Source organism: Camelus dromedarius, chromosome 13 (genome assembly GCF_036321535.1).
Source record: "Camelus dromedarius isolate mCamDro1 chromosome 13, mCamDro1.pat, whole genome shotgun sequence".
In the NCBI taxonomy this organism is placed as follows: domain Eukaryota; kingdom Metazoa; phylum Chordata; class Mammalia; order Artiodactyla; family Camelidae; genus Camelus; species Camelus dromedarius.
The window spans coordinates 26,504,182-26,522,045 of NC_087448.1; the positions used below are offsets into that span (position 1 = coordinate 26,504,182).

The 17,864-nt window shown below is 39.8% G+C and overlaps 1 protein-coding gene across 10 annotated transcripts in view; it reads right to left on the minus strand.

Moving 5' to 3' along the window:
• The window catches only part of LMO7 (LIM domain 7), a 189,766-nt gene that overhangs the window by 82,534 nt on the left and 89,368 nt on the right, over positions 1 to 17,864 (minus strand). For all 10 annotated transcript variants that reach the window (XM_064493074.1, XM_064493072.1, XM_064493071.1 and 7 more), the window contains one exon: positions 7,426 to 7,532. In XM_064493074.1, coding sequence (XP_064349144.1) covers positions 7,426 to 7,532 — 107 coding nt within the window. The remainder of the gene's footprint in view (positions 1 to 7,425; positions 7,533 to 17,864) is intronic.

Below are 17,864 nucleotides of genomic sequence, written 5' to 3' on the forward strand. Positions count from 1 at the left end.
TGTTCTCTGGTTTCTAGCCTTGCTATTCCAACAAAATAGAAAAACCGATAAAAGTTGACTAAACATAAACGTCATAAAAACATCTATTTTAATACCTGCTTCCTAATTGGAAGAAGACATAAATCCAAAAAGGCCTAAATTCTTATTAAAAATAAATAAAGAGTTTACAGTTAATCATCACAATTTAAGTAGCCAGGGGCCAGGTTTTTCCCTCCACATTCTCTACAGGGTATACATATCTCCATAGGGTCAAGAATTCAAATTATAAAAATGATCACAATCTATAATTTAATACCATTTACTGAGCACTACTATATGTCAAGTACTATGCACTACATACATGACTTTATGTAAATCCTTACAACATCCTTGTGGGTAGGACTCTCCCCTAAATGATATTTTTGCTAACCTCTAAGACAGCAGCAATTCCATCTCTCTTGTTCACTGAGAAGCAGTGTAATCACAGGAAGGAAAAATAACCTGGCTAAGGTCATTCAGCCACCAGGCAAGTGAATGGGCTGGGATTACACCCACATCTGGGGACACCTAAATCCCTGCTCTCTCTAAGAGGATTATCTGTTCATGACAGTTAATGCACATCGACTGAATTTCTGTTGCATCCTGGGTAAAGGTGTCTAAGAAACTCAGCCTCGTGTACACTTGGAACAGTTCAAATGAACTGTTAAGAAATCTTCCCGTTTCTGTGTGCTCCTGTTCTTCAAATGGCTTTTATCATGCCATAGTCAAAGGTAACTTGTGAATTTTTTTAAATTGACTTTGGCACTAAGCTAGGCAAAAGTTAAGAGGTACCAAGGCAGATTGCCTGACTGTGGAGGAAACAAGGCTTACTGTCAACGTGTTGGCAAAACTACTTCCACTATTGGTCCCTGCTTTTAAAAATTGCTATTCCTTCTCCTTGAGCTTCTACAAGAAATTCCAACTACCTGTATAACTACTATATTTTTCTACCCAAGTCTTAAGCATACATTTAGATTGGTGATGACATGAAAACATTAAAATGTGTCTAAAAACTTCATACGAATGTAAGCACGGAACACCTCTCAAACGTCAGTTAAAAACAGTATCAGTATTTACCATCTGCACATCAGCATAAGAATTAAAACTTCCACCAACTACTTTGGAAGGCACATGGTCCAAAAGTCCAATTCTAGGTTCACTCATGCAACTGAGCAGAAACACACATTCTTCTTTTAAACTGTACAAATTTTAGATTATGCTGTCATACTCTGGAATGATATGTGAAAGGCAATACAGAACTAAAGTTCAGTGACCGCTTTACCAGATCTGCTTGGCATTCTGAAAGATAAGAAAGAAAGAGAGGAAGACCTGGCAAAGAGAAATCAGTTTCCATCTTCAAAGCCTGGTTTTACGATTTCCAGGAGGTCTTCGTAAAATCTGACTTTCAAATAAACATTTAAAACAAGGTATCAGGAATTAAGGAGACAAAGGGAGTAAGTAACACATTATCTCTGCCCTCAAAAAGTTTCAAGTCTAGATAAAAATTAGATACAGGTGGAAACAAGAAATGCTTTGAAAGCCCAGATGAGAAATCAGTGTCACCTCTGATTAGAAGTGTTTCCCGAATAAAAAGCTGAAATGACTGTTCATCTCTGTATTCCCAGAGAACCCTGTGTGTTTAACACAATGTCTTCTAACTGAACTCGTGAGGACATTTCCTCCATTATAATGTGAACCCCGTTAAGGGCAGGACTCCATCTATGTCTGTAAAGTATCGGCCACAAAGATGCTGAATCAACTGGCAAGAGACTGACTTTTCTGAAACCAGAATTTCCCCTTACTGGATTAAATGCCACTTTCTAGGGGGAGAGTATTGCTCAAGCAGTAGAGCACAAGCTTAGCATGCATGAGGTCCTGGATTTAATCCTCTAAAAAGAAAATAATAATAATAATAATTAATAATAATAATAATAATAATAATAATAATTTAAAAACCTAATTACCTCCCCCAGAAAAGAAAAGAAAAAAAAATGCCACTTTCTACCCTGTAGCTCCAGAAATAGATGTGAGCTCACACACCTCACACCTATACCCTTCACTCAAATAATCAGTTTTTTTTTTCAAATAATCAGTTAAATCAGACCAGAATATAGCAGATAAAAAAGCAATGCCTAATACCTCTAGTCACTAGTGAATCTCTCATTTTCAAAAATGACTGATAGGACTACGGGTATTATATGTATGTAATTGTAAAAGTTTGATTAATTCCACACAGGCAGCCCAAAAGCTAATTATGTGAAAAAAGAATCTCTTCCACAAAAATAGCTCTTTCTTTGGTTTAACTCTTTGAAGGACCCTGTTATAAAACAAATGCTATCTGATCAGGGAAGCAAGTGCTACCACCCTCCCATGACTCAGGACAGTCGCTAACCAGGTGCGCCACTAAGTGAGATTCTTTGGAGCAATGAATTTAGAACAGGTCACTTTTGAAGATAAAGATCTTGGCCATAAAAGTCTACCATATGAAGTCTCACCTAGCAAGCCGAGACAGAATCAGGCCCCATGGCTTTTTGGATTTGAGGGAGTTAGGGAGCTGAGGGAGGAGAGCTGGCATCCAGAAACTTGTTGATTTGTCCAACAAATCAATTAAGAACTAGAAACACGTACCAGACAAAACTTCAGTTATTCTAGAGTTTGTCCCAGCAGACTCGTATCTCACAACCTTTCTCTGCAGCTAAACAGACTCTTAGATGTTCAAACTTTGCAATTAGAGACCGTTTGAAAATGTGGCCACAGATTTTTGCTGCTGGCCTTAAACAGGGCCTTGGCAACCCCGAACAATTAATGTTTCCCTTTCAGTAACTACTTAACACCAGAGAATGACTGAATGGGAAAAAGATGGATGCAGGGCAGTTAACTTCCTCTCTGTTTTATTCTCTTCTAATTACTTGGTAGGAAGGGAGGGAACATTTTTAAATAGTAACATGAATTGACAGGTGGAAGTCACCGTGCTCAAGTTACAGATCCAAGTTTGGTTATCATTAAGTTTGTTTTTCCATTTTTTAAAACTGATTACGATATTAAGAAATACATTTGAAAGACACATCTAAAAAAAAAAGCCAGGTTTAAATCAGAAAAAGTTGAAAATTATACAGTTCAAAGCAGGTATATTTTTACTTACATGAATAAAAACCTAAAATAAATACACATACATACTCATCTCTCACGTCCAATTTGGCAGACTGTAAAAACGCCAGCTGGGGACCCGCTTCCTAAGACATGACTTTACAGCATTGCTGCAAAACCAAGCACCCTTTTGAACCTCTAGAGAACAGTTAAATCCTTAAAATATCATTTTGAGCCTCCTTTATTTTTCACAAGGGAAATATGTTAACGCTAATTTTGCTTCCCACTGCTGTTCCTTTGGCAACTAGCACGTGTATCTGTAAAAATAACAGATTCTTGATTTCTCTACCCTCCATTTGATAAATAGAACTTTAAAAAAAAAAATTCAGTCAATAGCATTTCAAGTCACGTTGTATACCAAATATCCTAAATAATGAAAAAGTAAGTGTGTACTAAAACACACTTTTGTTTTGCATGACTGAAATACTGTGTTCAAAAGCAATGCCATCCTGGAACTGTATTGTGAACAGAATGTATCTAAGGAAGTGCGAAAAACTGGATTGGAGTGGTAAGGGGGTGGAGAGAAAAAAACATGTTTATAATCTGTTCAAATTCTCGGCTTAAAAATTTCAATATATAATTTGCTTAGAGCAATGGTTTAAGGACATGACTTAGTTTGAGTCAAACTGCTAGAAATAAAATTAAAACCTTTACTGTTCAACCCTACCTTTCTGCCAACTTCAATCCCCCCAAGACAGGACGTCTGGGCTACTCTGTTGACTTGCTGTCCACAGCGAGTGACCACGCCTCTTAACACCCAGATGCCTCCACAAAGACCATGGTGCTTGCTACGGGAGCCCTCCCAAGGGCATGGCCTGGTGTGCAGGCCTTTCATAGAAAGAAAGTAGGTGTGCAGAGGGAGTCACGCTCCCCTCGTCTCTGTGGACTGTGTGTGTTTCTAAGTTCAGTATGGATATTTGGTAAATGGTTAATAATAGGATGCAATTAATCATCGGTGCAGAAACTAAATTTCGTGACCTCAGTAAACGTCTCATCTAGGATAGGTTCAGCCTCAATCTACCATTCATGGAGGCTAAGTCACCAATTTGCTTCCTTCCCTTTGGGGAAGAAAAGTAATAAAGATAGACTCTTAATTTCGACATTGCTAACTTGAATGGATAAGAGTCTCAATTGACTTTTGTGTATATATAGCCCCGAAATAAATGGAATAATTCAAACGTATTTGGAAAAATTCAAACTGTTACTTCCTGTAAGAAGTAAAATAATTCAGTTAGAAAATTAATATGTGTAATTACAGAAATATAAACAGTATCCTAGTTGTGTTTGACTAGTGAAAATTATTACAAATTAAAATAGTAAATCTCAAATTGTTGGAAAATAAGCTTTGAAGTTAGGGTCCACATTATTGAAGCGAGTCAACAGCAACGGGTCTTTAAATTAATGGCTTTTCATTCTCACATACACACAACTCTCTGAGGCTGTGTGTCTTCTATGCTTTTGATCCCTGTTGTCCACTGACAAAGAAATACTTCCCATTTGCCAACATGTAGGTATGAACTGTCCTTTCCTGTTGGCTCTCAGTATGTCCTGCAAACATATATCTTAGATTACACTTTCAGCAAGACCAACAACAGGTCTGTGAACAGTTACTGCAGTCTAACTGGTTGAATTTTGATAGAGCATTTAAAGTTATAAATAGTTTGCCACATTTTTGCTAATTTTAATGCATACAGACGGGCAGGATAATGCCAAAGTACTCACACGTTACTGCACACTCCAATTACAATGAGCCTCTCCTTTAAATGAACAAATATACTAACAAAGAAATACCTAAGTTATTATATATTTGGTTTGTTTTAATAGAGGCACTGGGGATTGAACTCAGGACTTCGTACATGCTAAGCACACGATCTATCACTGAGCTATACTGCCCCGTAAGTTATTATACTAGCAGGTAAAAGGTTATATTTCAACTGAGTGTAAAAGTTTGGGGGTCAGTATCCTACCTTCCCCATGGTTACCTTGCTGGCAGAGTGGAAACTTAAAAGACTATGTCAGGGCCTCTCAACCTGAGCACTGTTGGTATTTGCGGTCAGCCATTCTTTGCTACGGGGGCTGTCCTGTTAAGTGAAGGGTATTTAGCAGCAACTCTGACCCTCTGGATGGCAGTAGCACCCCCATCCCAGCTAACAACCAAAACCATGTCCAGACATTGCCAGATGACCCCTGGGGGGCATAAAAATGCTCCCAGTTGAGAACCACAGGTCTAATCAACACCAAGTCCTTTAATCTACAATAAGGATAAGACAAGATCTTTGACCTACAGGAGTCTCCACATTACATAAGAACAGAAACTAAAAAGAAACGCATTACGATTTCATAAGCAATTATTTGCTCTCCTTCACACCCGCCTCCTTTTATAAAAATGCTATCTCTGGGCATAAGAGCTCAGGCCAACATGTTTAAATGAGCCATTTGCTAGCTTCATCGTGTCTCAGCCCTGCCCTTCCTTCCCACGGTCGACCCCTGTGCTCCTTGGTCCAACAGGATGGAATTGTCACGGGCAATCGACGCTCTTAAGAAAGCTGAGGTCCTCACTGAGGCATTCTCACTAGTACTATGTGGACACACCTCGCTTTTATGCACTTGTGGTTTCCACTGAAACAAGTTGTTCTGCATACTTCCTACTACCGCCGTAACTACGTGACCTCCTGGTTTCAGTTTGTCAGTAATTTAATTTCATTGAAGGCTGAGCCCAGATACTGATTTTTCCTTAGCACTTTAGATGCAATGTCTCATGAAACAGGCTCCAGGCAAGTTTTGCTCAGAGTGCTCTTGGAATTAGACGCCAACAAATATGTTTTACTTAGTCCACAGCCTACTCAAACATCGGCTTTAGAGTTTCAAAACAGTATGATTCCAGGGGCAAAAGACATTTATTCTGAATGGACAGCAACAACTTAAGAAAAACACTTTCAAAGTCAAAAATTTCTTTGCCCATCAGATAGATCTTATGAGAGAATGCTGATTAGGAAAAATAAAATAAATTCATCCATATAGATATTTTTCATGGAAATTAAACATGACCTCAAACACTGCAGAAGTAAACATGCCATTTTGGTGATGAAACCTAGGATCTCTCAATTGTCTTCCAATTAATCAGAAATGCTGATTGACTAGTCCCTGCTAGGAACATATCTCTGCTGTGTAGTTCAGAAACCCCTTATTCAAAAGAACCAGATGCATATAGGTTCAAAATGTTCATATAAAAACATATAGTTGCTTTTAAAAGATAAACCCTACCCAGGTTTTTAGGTTATACTCCCAAGAGACAATGTATACTATAAAAGATGTTTATAGACAGGGTTACTCTTCTTTAGAAAAAAAATTGGCCATATTTAAGATTTTACAGTCAACTTTTTAACAACTATTAAAGCAATTACAACAGGGATATTAACCATTCAAATTAAGTCTTTGAATTGGCAAAAGCTAATTTTTCCATTTCTATTATTTCTATAGCTAGAGTAAGATGTTTATTTTTCCTCTTGAAAAATGCTAATTAGGTTTAAGAGCCATGATAAGGGGAAAGCCATTATTACAAAATTAAATCATTTTCCTGTCACGTTTATCTGGCAGCATGGGTTTATTATGATTCACTGACAGCGAATTCAATTTGTAAGAAAAAAAAATCTCACAAGAGTTTAAAATGAGATTTTCTGAAACCATATATACTAACACACAAACACCATTTTCCATCTAAAACACACACAAACACCTGTTTGCATGTTTTCAAGCCCTACCTCACTTTCACTTTCTCATCCATATCATTAAAATAGTGAAAAACAGTTCATTTTTCAAAATCAGTGACGACAGACCAAGGTCATTAGTGTTAATGCTGGTCCCAGGCACGGCTGCCTTCCAAATATTAAGTCTCTTTTATCACTGTCCCACTCTCATTTTTATGCAAGCAAATTATGCCTTAATCTCAAACAATTCTTTTTACTCTGTAAGCTATCATATAACCTCACCATTAGCAACCAAACACTACCATGTTGGACTAGCATTAAAATATAAACTACTATTTCAGTTAGTACAGAGATTTAAAATAATAACATCATGGTCTCGATTATAGACAGCTTCATACTCAGTCCCTAAGCTCTTTTCTTAAATGCTGTTCTGGAATGTGAACACAGGAAGACAGAGGAACGATCCTTCAGTAATCATGAACTCTCAGGAATTCTTTACACTTAAGCTACAAGCCCTAAGTTTAAAATATATATAGAAACCAGTGAAACTTACTTGACAGTGACTCGATTTGATAAATCCTGTAGATCCCCAGGATGGAAAAGCTGGGCTTCTTTCAATCCAATCTGTTCACAAGCTTTCAAAAAAACGTTTATATTATCCTGTGAAGAGAAGTGGAAAGTGATTGCTTAGCCTCTCTCAGACAAAGGTTACAAATTTTTATGATATAACTTCCCAGCTTCAAAGTCCAATTACAGCCAGCAAAAAAAAAAAAAAAGAAAGAAAGAAAGAAAGGAAAAGAAAGGAGGCAGCAAGACCAATGCATTCATGTATTCAAAAAAAATAAGAATACGTGGGCATGTGTAGCCTTTCCGTCTCCCAGAGCATAAACAGAAGTGCTCTCTTATGCTGGGCATATGCCGTTTCTGTGATCTTTGTGACTGGCACGTTAAACATTACCTGTTATAGGACAAGTGCCTGGCCACTGAGCAGTCATCTACACTTTGATGTCAGCTCTGCTCTGCAAACAAACGCCCTCTTCCCAGCTTCGCACGACAAGCCTCACCTCTCCTCTTTAAAAATAACTCCAGCTACTGACATTCACCCACCCAGAAACTGTTGGCAGAGAAGAAATAAGAGGAGGAACATTCTGTTTCTATGATTACAAATTACAGAACGACTGTGGAATACCACACCTGGAATCCGGGGTTGGTTGCTGGGCCGGCTCTTGACAGACAGGGAAAGCACACTATGGGACCCGGGGGAAGCCCAGTGCTCATTGGCTGAATGGCAGGGTTTAGTTGCGGTCCATTACTCATGCCCGGCCTGCACCTGCCTCGGGAGCTGCCTCCACAACCTGAAATCTACGGTGCCCTCCTATCTAGTTTCAAAAACCAAATCCTCCATTCACAAACCCATGCTTTTCATTCACGTAAACTGCTACACAAACACTGACTACAATAGGGACATCGGGTGAACAAAATGAGCTGGAGCTTCGCTCTTTACTTCCCTTAAAAAAGAAAACCCTTTATGGGGCTGAGCTTGTGCAGATGCCTGTGATTCTCCGCCTTTTCTTTGTGAGAGTTCTCTGGTAAGAGAATGGCCTCCAGGCATGCCAGCATGGGAGGGTCCACTCACACCTGGCAACGCCACATCTGGGATGTGAGCCTTAGGGCCCCTGAAACCTCACCTCCCTCCCTACCAGCTGGCTGTGAGGGACCAGAAGATGACCTCTCACTTGGAGAAAGGCAGTTACTCTTTCCCATGTTGGAAAGCTCATCCCCACAGGAAGAAAAGGCAGGGTGGGATAGCAGAGTTGTGGGGGAGTGACAGGAAGGGAAACAAAGGGAAATGAAGAGGCAAAATTCAACAGCTTAGATTCTTGGAGAGGAAGGGGGCTTAGGGAAAGGGGAAGCAAACATATGGCAGAGAAAAGCAATACTGCTAAGGAACTCAGGGACTTTTTTTTAAGTCTATCTGAAGAGGTAGGAAGTTACTCTGGTGTACTGGCAGTAAAAGGCAGTGTGAACCACCTAGCTGAAAGCTGCAGTCCATGATTCATTTTAAATGAGGGGTCAAAGATTAAAGGAACTTAAGTCAAAAGTTGAACAGCTCAATGGAAGGCATTCAATCTGACTTTGTGGAAAAACGGGAAGCAGTAATGTATCGGCAAGATTCCAGGAGGGGCAAAAGTGATGATTTTCTTAAGCTCACATAATTTCTAAAACCTATGTTATCTAATTACCAAATTATTCAAATGAATGGTTCTAAAACTGACCCAACAAGAAGAAATGATTTGGCATACAAGTACCCCAAATCCTACAGGAAGCAAATCCCACTCCAAAAAAGGAAAAATAATCCATCAGGAGCCTTCCCACAAAATCAATTTGGTTCTGAACGTTTAAAATGTTATAAAACATAAATTAAATTAAAAGTAAACCTATTGAGCAGACAACCCAAATAATTCTTCACACATTTTACAAAAATATAATAGCATTCATCCAGTTGACAAATACGTACAGATAGATAAGGAGAGATAAAGTCACACACACCTCAAACCCATCCAAGTATTTAGACAGAAACCACTTAAAATCTAAAGTGACTACATTTCACTGAACACAAAGGACAAAAGACAATGAATATGATTAAATTCTAGTTTTAAATAAAACCTCATACTAAAAAGAATCTTCTAAACAGTTCAATGATGCTCAGGTTTAAAAACAGACAAACGTTATGAACAAAGTCACACATGGCCTATGTCGCAGGAACAGGTTGCACCAAGAACAGAATTGTAACCTAAATCATGCTTGCTGGACTTGAGCCCGCTGGTAATTTTTTTTTTTTTTCGTAATTTCAAAGGGCCTAGGCAGAGACTTGCCTAAGGAGAGATAGGAAATTATTTTTTTTTCAACAGTGAGACTTTTTAATGCTACAAACATGTTGGAAAAATTAATTTAACCCTACAAATTCTGCACCAACAAGATATCCTACGCCCAGGATTTTACTGAAGGGAAACGAAGGTTCACAAAAAAATAGGTCCATAGCAATTTTTACAGTTCACTTCTATAACTGATTTATAATAGTTTCCAATACTGTCTTGAGAAATGGGGCCTAATGAATATTCAAACTAAGTAAAAGATTCCCCTCACTTACTACATTCCTTTCACCACTAAGAAGACATAACCCAGGCATTGGCAGAATACAGAGAAAGGTCATCATTTCGTGGTGTGATTTAAGAATTCCAGTATATTTTAGATGAGAGAAGTTGACCATGGAGGAGTTCACTCTTGTGCACAGAATGAGAAGTTGGAGGAACTCTGATTAAAGGAGAGGCTTACCCTGCTTCTACTGGCTTCAATGCAGCTCAGGTGTTGATCCTTTGAAATGGATGCCTGAGTGGAGGGGAGGGAAAAGCAAGTCCTTGATACCTAGGCCCAACCCTGAGAAAAGGATTAACAGGTCTTGGTGCTTGGTCCCCTGAATGGTTTGAAAATGCCCCTTGGGATGTGTGGATTCTGATGACCTCTTCCAGGAACTTGAGCACTTTTAGCATCTCTGCCATCTCTTCTTCTTTAGACTGTAGGAATCTTGGACCAGTTCTTGGACCAGAGAATGGAGTTCCTTCCTCAAAAGCTCGTTGACCCTCATCATTTTTCTGCCAGTATCAGTGAGGCTAAGTATATTTCATGAATCTCTGTCAAGCCTGGCATTCTCTACAGATGTCTCCATGCCAACATTCTCCTTTTTAGCAGCACAAATCTCATCAATGAGTTGGCATTTCTCCTCAATCAGTGCAGCCAGCGTTTTTGCCATCTTCTATTTGTGTCTCCCATAAAGTTGACTTCTACAAGACTGAGCAAGTCTGAAAGTACCTGAGACTTCCACCAATATGCTGATGACAGGCAGACATGCCACTGTCTGCCCTTCTAGGTTCTGGAAAGTGAATCGTGAACTCAGGCCTTTGAGCAGCAGCAACACCACGGCCTCACTCAGCTTCCCAAAGAAGAGCCCTAAGCCAAGCTACACAGAGGATGGCAGCCCCTCCATGGCACTGATCCACCACAGGGCTCTGCCCTGTTACCGTGGATTCACCAGCCACAAGAAGCTCCGGGGAACACACCAACATTCCACCTGGAACCTAGACAGCAACTGACATCCTGGATAGGGCAGGTATCTTGTCAGTGTTGGGGGAGGGGTTGCATCAGAGGAGAGGTTTGTAACAAAAATGTGATTCTCTCCATTAGGGTCTAATGGTCATTTTTTCCTTCCCTCTTTCCTTTTGTGTTGATCTCAATACACAATACAAACGCAGGGAAGTGTATTCATGTTAAGTTTATGGTTTCACACGTCTTTAACCTTCCTATTTCTTTTAATTTTATTTTATGAGTTATAGTCAGTTTACAATGTTGTGTCAATTTCCAGTGTAGAACTAAATTTTTCAGTTATACATGAACATGCATATATTCATTGTCATATTCTTTTTCACTGCTAGCTACCACAAGACCTGCTGGGGGGAGGGGGGTGGGAAGGGACAGACTGGGAGTTCAAAATTTGTAGATACTGACAGTTATATATACAATAGATAAACAAGATTATACTGTATAGCACAGGGAAATATATACAAGTGTTTCCATGTCTGGGCTATTGTAAATAATGCTACTATGAACATTGGGGTGCAGATGTCATCCTGAAGTAGGGTTCCTTCTGGATATATGCCCAGGAGTGGGATGACTGGGTCATATGGTAAGTCTATTCCTAGTCTTTTGAGGAATCTCCATACTGTTTTCCATAGTGGCTGCACCAAACTGCATTCCCACCAGCAGTTTGGGAGGGTTCCCTTTTCTCCATAGCCTCTCCAGCATTTGTCATTTGTGGACTTTTGAATGATGGCCATTCTGACTGGTGTGAGGTGATACCTCATTGTTGTTTTGATTTGCATTTCTCTGATAATTAGTGCTATGGAGCATTTTTTCATGTGCCTATTGATCATTTGTATTTCTTCCTTGGAGAATTGCTTGTTTAGGTCTTCTGCCCATCTTTGGATAGGGTTGTTTGTTTTTTTCTTATTAAGTAGTATAAGCTGCTTATATATTCTGGAGATCAAGCCTTTGTCAGTTTCATCATTTACAAAAATTTTCTCCTATTCCATAGGTGGTCATTTTGTATTGCTTATGGTTTCCTTTCCTGTGCAAAAGCTTGTAAGTTTAATTAGTTTCCATTTATTTATTCTTGCTTTTATTTCTATTGCTTGAGTAGACTGCCCTAAGAGAACATTTTTGAGATGTATATGAGATAATGTTTTGCCTGTTTTCTTCTAGGAGGTTTATTGTATCTTATGTTTAAGTCTTTGATCCATTTTGAGTTTGTGTATGGTATAAGGGAGTGTTCTAGCTTCATTGATTTACATGCAGCTGTCCAAGAAAATTATTAAATAAAATTTTCATCTGTTGAAATGCCAAGAAGCCATAACCAGCTCAACACATTAAAAGTGAACAATTTAGTCCTCATTTAATGGAATCATTTTCACCTGAAACTAGTAAAGATAAATAAAAGTGAAAACAAAGAACAAACTTAAAATGAATTTTATCTCATTCACCTGGTAGCCAGGACTCCAAGTTACCTCTGCCACTGACCAACTGTGTGGCTTTGGAAACATTAGTCAACCTTTCTGGCCCCATTTGCCTCACCTGTGAAATGGGTGGTTTGTGGATCTGTAACCCATTACCAGGAACAAACACCTCTCTATCAGAGGAGGGAAGCCCGGCCCTGCACACAAATATTTCACAGCCCAATTTACATAAAAATCTTCAAATCAAAAGCTGGCACTAAACATCTGCAATTCCTACACTTCGAGGACCAAAATAAGCTTCACAAAAAAACAAACAAAAAATGATGATCCCTGAAGATCTGGAACAACTCCTTTTAGTTTTAAATTTGTCTAAGACCTGAATAAAACCAGACACTATATAAACAGAAAATGATGTTTTCTGAAGATTCATATTCTCACCAATCCCTCCTCCACCCCTTAGGCCTGAATCAATTATAATGGCAGTCAACAAGTGTCGGGTGGAGGGAGCCAGGGTAAATGAGAGATTAATGAATCAGGAATGGTACTTGCTAACAACTGAGGCAAGATGAGGAAGCTATGAACATTTACCAAGATTCCCAGATTGATTTTATCCCATTGTGGTATCTCTATTGATAATCTACTGCTTCACAGCAAGTTATCCAAAACTTTGCAGCTTAAAACCATAGACACAATTTTCACAGTTTCTAAAGGTCAGGAATTCGGGAATGACCCAAGTAGGATGGCTCTAGCTTAGAGGTCTTTCATCAGGTTGGAGACAAGATGTCAGATGGAACTACAGTCAAGAACTTCCTGGGGCTTGAAGGAGCCAATTCCAAGATGGCTTATTCACAGCTGTCAAATCAAGGCTGATTGTTGGCAAGAAGCCTCAGTTCTTCACCAAATGGACATCTCATAGAGTTGGTTGACAAGTGATTCAAGAGAAAGCAAGATGGAAGCTAAAGTGTCTCATGACCTAGATTTTCAAATCACATTTCATTATTTCCTCAGCATCCTGGTTACAAAGGTCAGCCGCATTCAATGTAGGAAGGACTACACAAGGGCATAAACAGCAGGTGGTGAGATTCATTGGAGACCATTTTGCAGACTTGGTAACACAGTTTACTTTCTGGGCCCCAAGATTCATGTCCCTCCCACATGCAAATACATCAAACCCCTCTCGAGGCACTAAAAATTCTCATCCCTTAACAAGGTGAGCTCCAAGTTCAGAATCTCATCATTGAAATCAAATCAGATCCATGTGGGCAGGAGGCACCTCAGGTGTCATTCCTTAAGGACAGCCCCTGAATACAGTTCCTCTCAACTCAAATGCCAGTGAACTAAAGCAACAAGTTACCTGCCCCACACACACCCAATACACAATGGTGGGACAGGTGTCGGGTAATGGCTTGACATACTCCAGCTCTATGTGTGGAGAAATCAAACTCACACTCATCCACAAAAATTCTGAAATTCTGCAAAGCATAGATTAGTAGGTCCTTCATTAGGATTCAAGGTCAGAGAACACTTCCTTTACAGCTTTTTGCTTCACCCTCTGGACTCTTGGTTCCACTTTAAAAATGATCTTTCCATTTCCTTGAAAGGTAGCTTGTGTTTACAGAAGCGTAGCCTTCTCAGTCTGCTTCCTGCCTGTGGAAGTTTGGAGGACTAAAAGTCTTTTTATTTTGTAATCCTTTGTCCCTTTCAGTCTAAGTTTACAAAGTTTCTGCAAATACCACTCCCTCAAAAATACTATACGTCTTCTGTGAATCTTATCGGACTTCATTAGACAAAAGCCACAACCACAAATCCCTTCAAGACAAGCCCTTCTCTACTTAGGTCTGCTGAGGTGACAGAGCGATAACACCCTTAAGCTTCTTAGAAGCCCTACTGCTAGACTGGACAGATTTCCAAGGCACTGCTTTGGATCTAAGATCTTAAGGATTTTACAGCCACCCCCTCAGCTTCATCTTCAGACCACCTTATTTTCCTGCCAGTGCTTTGAATTTGATCTTTGCCTGAAACCATTTCTCAATTTTCTCCATTTTTTCTGGAAAAACTCAACATTTATTAACTTAAAGAGGCTGGTAACTCTCAAAACCTGCAATTCCCGTGCCCCCTTGTGTTTCTCAGCCTGCCCTTGACTTTATCTCTCACATTTCACTGTAGTCACCAAGAGGCCAGGCAGCGCCTTAACACTCCACCTGGAAATCATTTCAGCTACACCACCTAGTTAATTAGGTACTATATATATATATATAACATATATATATATGTATAACAATCACTATGTTGCACATCAGAAAGTAACATTGTAAATCAACTATACTTCAATAAAAATAAAATTTCCTAAGTGTACGGGGTCAGTAGCTGTCATAAACAAAAATGGGTTCTTTAAGTAAAGACAAGATTAATAAGAGATTTCAGAAGCCCTGATAAGATCAAAATCCTAACTAGTTCTAAAGAAGAGTGAAGCTGCGCTCAGGGCTGTGACCTGAGGCGCATACAAGCAACACCTTAAACCGAAGCTCCCGGAATGGTATCACTTGGAAGTGTTTCCCATCAATGAACCAAGAGCTCCTCCCGTGCTCAGTCTGACCTATTATTCCCAGTAAAGTTCTAGGCCTACTTTAAGCAAGATTTTTCAATTAAAAAAAATTTTTTTTAAAAGAGCGTGTTATACAGTTCCTCCAAACCTGAGCACATGGTGGTGCTGATCAATTCATCCTGAGGCCAAGAGACTTGGCAACCTTGATTTCTTCTTTTTTTTTTTTTTTTTTAACAACATGGTACCAAAGCCTCTCTACTTCTGGAATTGACAGTGCCAAAAAGTTAGCAGTTACGTGCCAGTAATCAAGAGTTTGTAATCATTGCTGGAGGCAGAGAAACTGAACTGATGTCCACACTTTAGAATAACGGTCTCCAGTTAGCCATGTCAGACTCACCAAAGGGGCACGCAGAGTCACCGCCTGGGTAATGCTGATGCACAAATTAAAGAACTGCTGGCTTAGCCTCTTGCTACTCAATGTGTGGTCCACACACCATCTGACAGGCCTGTCAGAAATGCAGATACCGTAGCTCCACCCCAGGGCTACTGAATCAGAATCCACATTCTAAGATACTCTTCCAGGTGATTAGAGTCTTTGTAGACAAGTTTTCTAGCAAATAACAAAATGAGGAAACTATTTCCAAGTATGATTTAAAGCCGTGTTTCTCCCGGGTGAATGTGAGTCGCCTAAGGATGACAGAGCTCCCCATCAGATCATCACCAAAAGTACCTGAATTCCGTCCTTATGATACACTAATTATGATCAATCAAAATTTTTCGAAAGCAACTCCCAAACAGCAGAGTGACAACAATATCTCCAAATCTGCATTTTAAGTATACAGTTTCCGTTAAGAAAGCAGTTTAGTCACAATTTTGATCAGCTGGCACTAATTTTTTTAAAAAATTATTTGGGAGAATTCATCCTCTATTTTATGGCTTAGCTAATAAAACATAAGCTCTGAAGCAGCACGCCAACAATTCATGACTATAACATGCAGGTAAACACATAGATCCAGCTCCCACAGTTATTTGTGAAGAAAATGAACAGCTGGTCTTTAAGTTTTCCTTGGGTCCCTATTCTCCCCAGAAGAAAAAAGGCTCCATCATTTGCTGCTAAGAAAAGAACTGAGGACAAAGAGAGCAGCCACGTTTTGACACATGTGGAAATAGGAACAGGAACCCACCAGGAACACTTAGAAGGAAGTGCCCAGTGACACTGAGGGTCCGGGGGATTATACGTGACAACTACGCCAGCATCCTGGCGATGTGATTTTTCTCCAGCACTGCTCTGCAGAGCAGGAGCAAAGACCAGACCGAGAGAGACAAAACGGAGAGCTGGCAAGTTAGGGCAGCAACAGATCAAAGAAATGGGGGGACAGGGGAGGAGTGAGTGCTCTGGTAAATGGCAGAAAAAGTTATTGAAATGCCTGGTCAACTCGGTTACAATTAACTACACAGGAGCAATAACCAGCTTTGTCAAACTGAGGCATGAATTAAGGTACAGTCTTGCATATCGTTCAAACTAAACTTTACATCAAAAATGAAGTAATTCTAACACTTACCTCCTCTGTTAAAGAAAAAAAAATGCTGACATAGATGCTTAAGAAGTCATGTCAGAGAACAGATTTTGGCGGTTGCCAGATGTGGAGGGTCGGGGGACAAGATGGGAGTAAAATCAAAGTTCTGTCCTCGAATTATCCATGTTGTATGTTCCAAAGTAGAACAAGGAATTGCTTAAAGAAACATGTCGTAATGATGCTAAAACGCGTATTTTATGAATCAGTAAAACATGTCTAATGAAGGAGAACTACTCAGTAAAATTTTAGAGGCTGCTGGGAATTCATGCTCATCAGCGCAGCGGCCCCCACCCCCCTTGAGAGAATCTTTCACAGGTGATGTGTCTGCCCTCATTTAAGCCTTTCCAGCCCCAGGGACTCCCTGCTTTATGAGGCTGACTCACTTTTAGTCATTTCCATAACAAAAAAAAAAAGTCCAAAGACTCCCTCACTGTAATTGTAAAACACATCCTAACTCTGTTTGCTAATGCAAAATACATCTTGTCTTTCTCCCACAGGAGAGCCTCTGAGCTACTTAAGAGAGCTCTCCTGCCTCACACAATCCATGTGTTCCCCCACCTCACATCTCTTTAAAGATCCCTGGTTTCCTCCACATCCCTGGTCCCTCATGTGACACATTTTTTTCAGTTCTCATATTATCCCAACTGGCCCTCCAATTTTAATAACAGCTGATTTTCCCAAAATCCTCAACTTCTCATGAAAAGAAGCTTATAAAGTCTTGTTATTCATTTTGCACATGGGGAAACTGAAGTGTAAGAAGGATATGACTTGCCTAAGGTCATACAGTAAGTGGGGGAGCTGGGATTCAAACCAAGCAGTTCAGGTCCAAGCACTGTATTAATTTCCCATTGCTGCTGTAACAAATTACCACAACTTAATGGCTTAAAACAAGATAAGTTTACTGTTCTACAGTTCTGGAGGTTAGAAGTTCAAAATCAGTCTTGCTGGGCTAACGTCAAGGTGTTGGCACTGCTGCATTCCTTCTGGAGGCTCCGGGAGAAAACCCATTTCCTTTTCCTTTCTGAGGTCCCGTTCCTCCATCTTCAAAACCAGCAGCCTTGGGCTGAGTGTTCCTCCCACCACCATCTCTCTGGTTCTCACTCCCTCTTCCACTTGTCAGGACCTTTGTGATTCTACTGGGTCCAGCTGACTATCCAGGCTCCTCCCCCTCCTCAAGATCAACTGATTAGCAATCCTAATTCCACCTGAAACCTAATGTGTCCTCGCCTTGCAACATACTCACAGGTTCAATGGATTTGAGTGCAAACACCTTTGAGAGCTGTTCTGCCTACAACTACCATAC